Source organism: Triticum dicoccoides, chromosome 1B (assembly GCF_002162155.2).
Source record: "Triticum dicoccoides isolate Atlit2015 ecotype Zavitan chromosome 1B, WEW_v2.0, whole genome shotgun sequence".
Lineage (NCBI taxonomy): Eukaryota > Viridiplantae > Streptophyta > Magnoliopsida > Poales > Poaceae > Triticum > Triticum dicoccoides.
In genome coordinates, this window is record NC_041381.1 from 637,259,721 (window position 1) to 637,261,703 (window position 1,983).

The window sequence follows — 1,983 nt, forward strand, 5'->3', positions numbered from 1 at the left end:
ATGCCACGAGCAGCGCGAGCACAATTTTGAGGCTCATACTATTGCTAAGATGGCTACTAGCTTGGATGTGGGACGTCATTTGTGGCTCTCCAATCCTCCTAGTAACCTTTGTATCCCACAAACCTTGTTTGATTGAATTAAAAGAGCTGTTTCGTCTCAAAAAGAAACACTAAATAACTGCACGAACAAACTGAGAAATTGCAGTTCTTGTGACCGTTCAGTCTTCAGCTAGTTAAACTGTTTGAAATGATTGATGAAGCAACCAACCAGGTGGATAAAAACCAAAAGTTTAGTAGCTCCTCAAGTGGCTGGTTTTGGTTTTGCTACACCTATCCTCGGCCACTGCCTTCCTCATATGAAAAATCCCTTGCACGCGTACAACTTTGTGTACTCATGTTTGGTGTTGCGTAAGCACGGAACCTCACAGCTGGTACATCTCTGCCACTGTGCCCTGTGGTGGCAACATACCTCAGCATGAGACGTGATGATAGAGATTCCACAAAACCAGCCGTGCTTTGTACTACTGCTCTGGGCAGGTCCTGATCGTCCAAGAAAAAAAAACGGTTGCGAGGATGTGTTTGGGTAAGGTAGACTCTTCAGCGACAAAGGATACACTGGCTAAGCAACAGACAACAAGAAAGAATGCCAGGTCATTAACAGAGATGCGTCGTGTTTCAGCATTCACTCTTTTTACAGAAAGACCAAGGAAACCATACATACAGGTGCGTCCAGAGCAAACCTGCTGTGCCACAATATTACAAGCAGACAATAATTCACAGAGATCCGAATAATTCACAAATTGTTAAAAATGTTATCAGTCTTCAGTGCGACGCTGTCGTTCCATCCTCTTTCATCGGAGACTCCACACGTAGGCTGTTCTCACGATGGTAGAGAGATTCCGCGCCCTGGTTTTACAAGCAAGAGTTATGAATACCAAGTAGCTCGTCATGTTATATCTGCTACTACCTCTGTTTGCCAAATATAAGACGTTTTGGCAGTTTAAAATGATATTGGATTCATGCCTAGAAGAAGAATATAGGAACAGAGGGTGTACTGTATTATTTAGGAACAGAGGGTGTATTATTTAAAGTATTGGATCCATGCCTAGAAGAAGAATATAGGAAGTGATACTTCTATGAAGATTGGTACTTGAACTAAATCGCTGAATTGTGTTCTAAATTTTTATGGGTATTCATATCATTGTTGTCTAGTGAGAGGAAAGGTGGTTCGTCATTTATTTTTTTCATGTTTGATTTGGATACTGGGTACAGTCAAAATCATGTCTACCAAAACTTGGTGACTGATGATTCCTAAACCTAGAAATATACTTCAATAGTAAGTAAAGCAAATCATGCCTATCCCACAAAGCATACTTCCAATCATTGCTTGATATTTGAGAGGGTTGATACAAAAGCAAAAAACCATGAAATCCATTTCCATGTACTAGACAATGCTTTCCACTCTGAATTTCAAATGTCATGATTCACGAATCAAATGTAAATCTTGATAGAACCCACTATAGTACATGTACAAAAGTAACCAAGGGTCAACACATTGAACCCATTCATGGTTTGTCTGCTATGATGCACTACTGGCCTAAAAATAGGTACATTGATGTAATTTGACGATGCTCCCCCCGTCCCATAATATAAGAGCGTTTTGGACACTAGTGTAGTGTAAAAAACGCTCTTATATTATGGAACAGAGGGAGTAAATACTAGCAACTGGGAGTTTGTAGACCAATTCGCTAATGAAATATGAACAACTGAAAGTTTGTAGACCTTCTATATAGAGAGCGGCGTTAGCCAAAGGCAATTACCATTCTATATATCCTTACTAACTATTCAACACGATGTAGACTAAAATACACTTACTTGGAATATCGTTCCAAGCTTTTTCAACGCTTTTCCTCGCAACTTCAGAACATCTTTTGAGACAGTGCTATCTTTAAGAACCTGAAGACCAAAGAGATCAAGAAAGCAT

At 39.9% G+C, this 1,983-nt stretch overlaps 1 protein-coding gene across 1 annotated transcript in view; it reads right to left on the bottom strand.

Annotated features, from left to right (window-relative positions):
• Positions 1-622: 622 nt before the first annotated feature.
• The window catches only part of LOC119349288 (chaperone protein dnaJ 10-like), a 4,245-nt gene continuing 2,884 nt past the window's right edge, over positions 623-1,983 (bottom strand). The window contains exons 9-10 of the mRNA XM_037617312.1: positions 1,875-1,955; positions 623-905 (exon numbers count right to left, since the gene is read on the bottom strand). Of these exons, the coding sequence (XP_037473209.1) occupies positions 822-905; positions 1,875-1,955 (165 nt within the window). The 3' untranslated portion in view covers positions 623-821. The remainder of the gene's footprint in view (positions 906-1,874; positions 1,956-1,983) is intronic.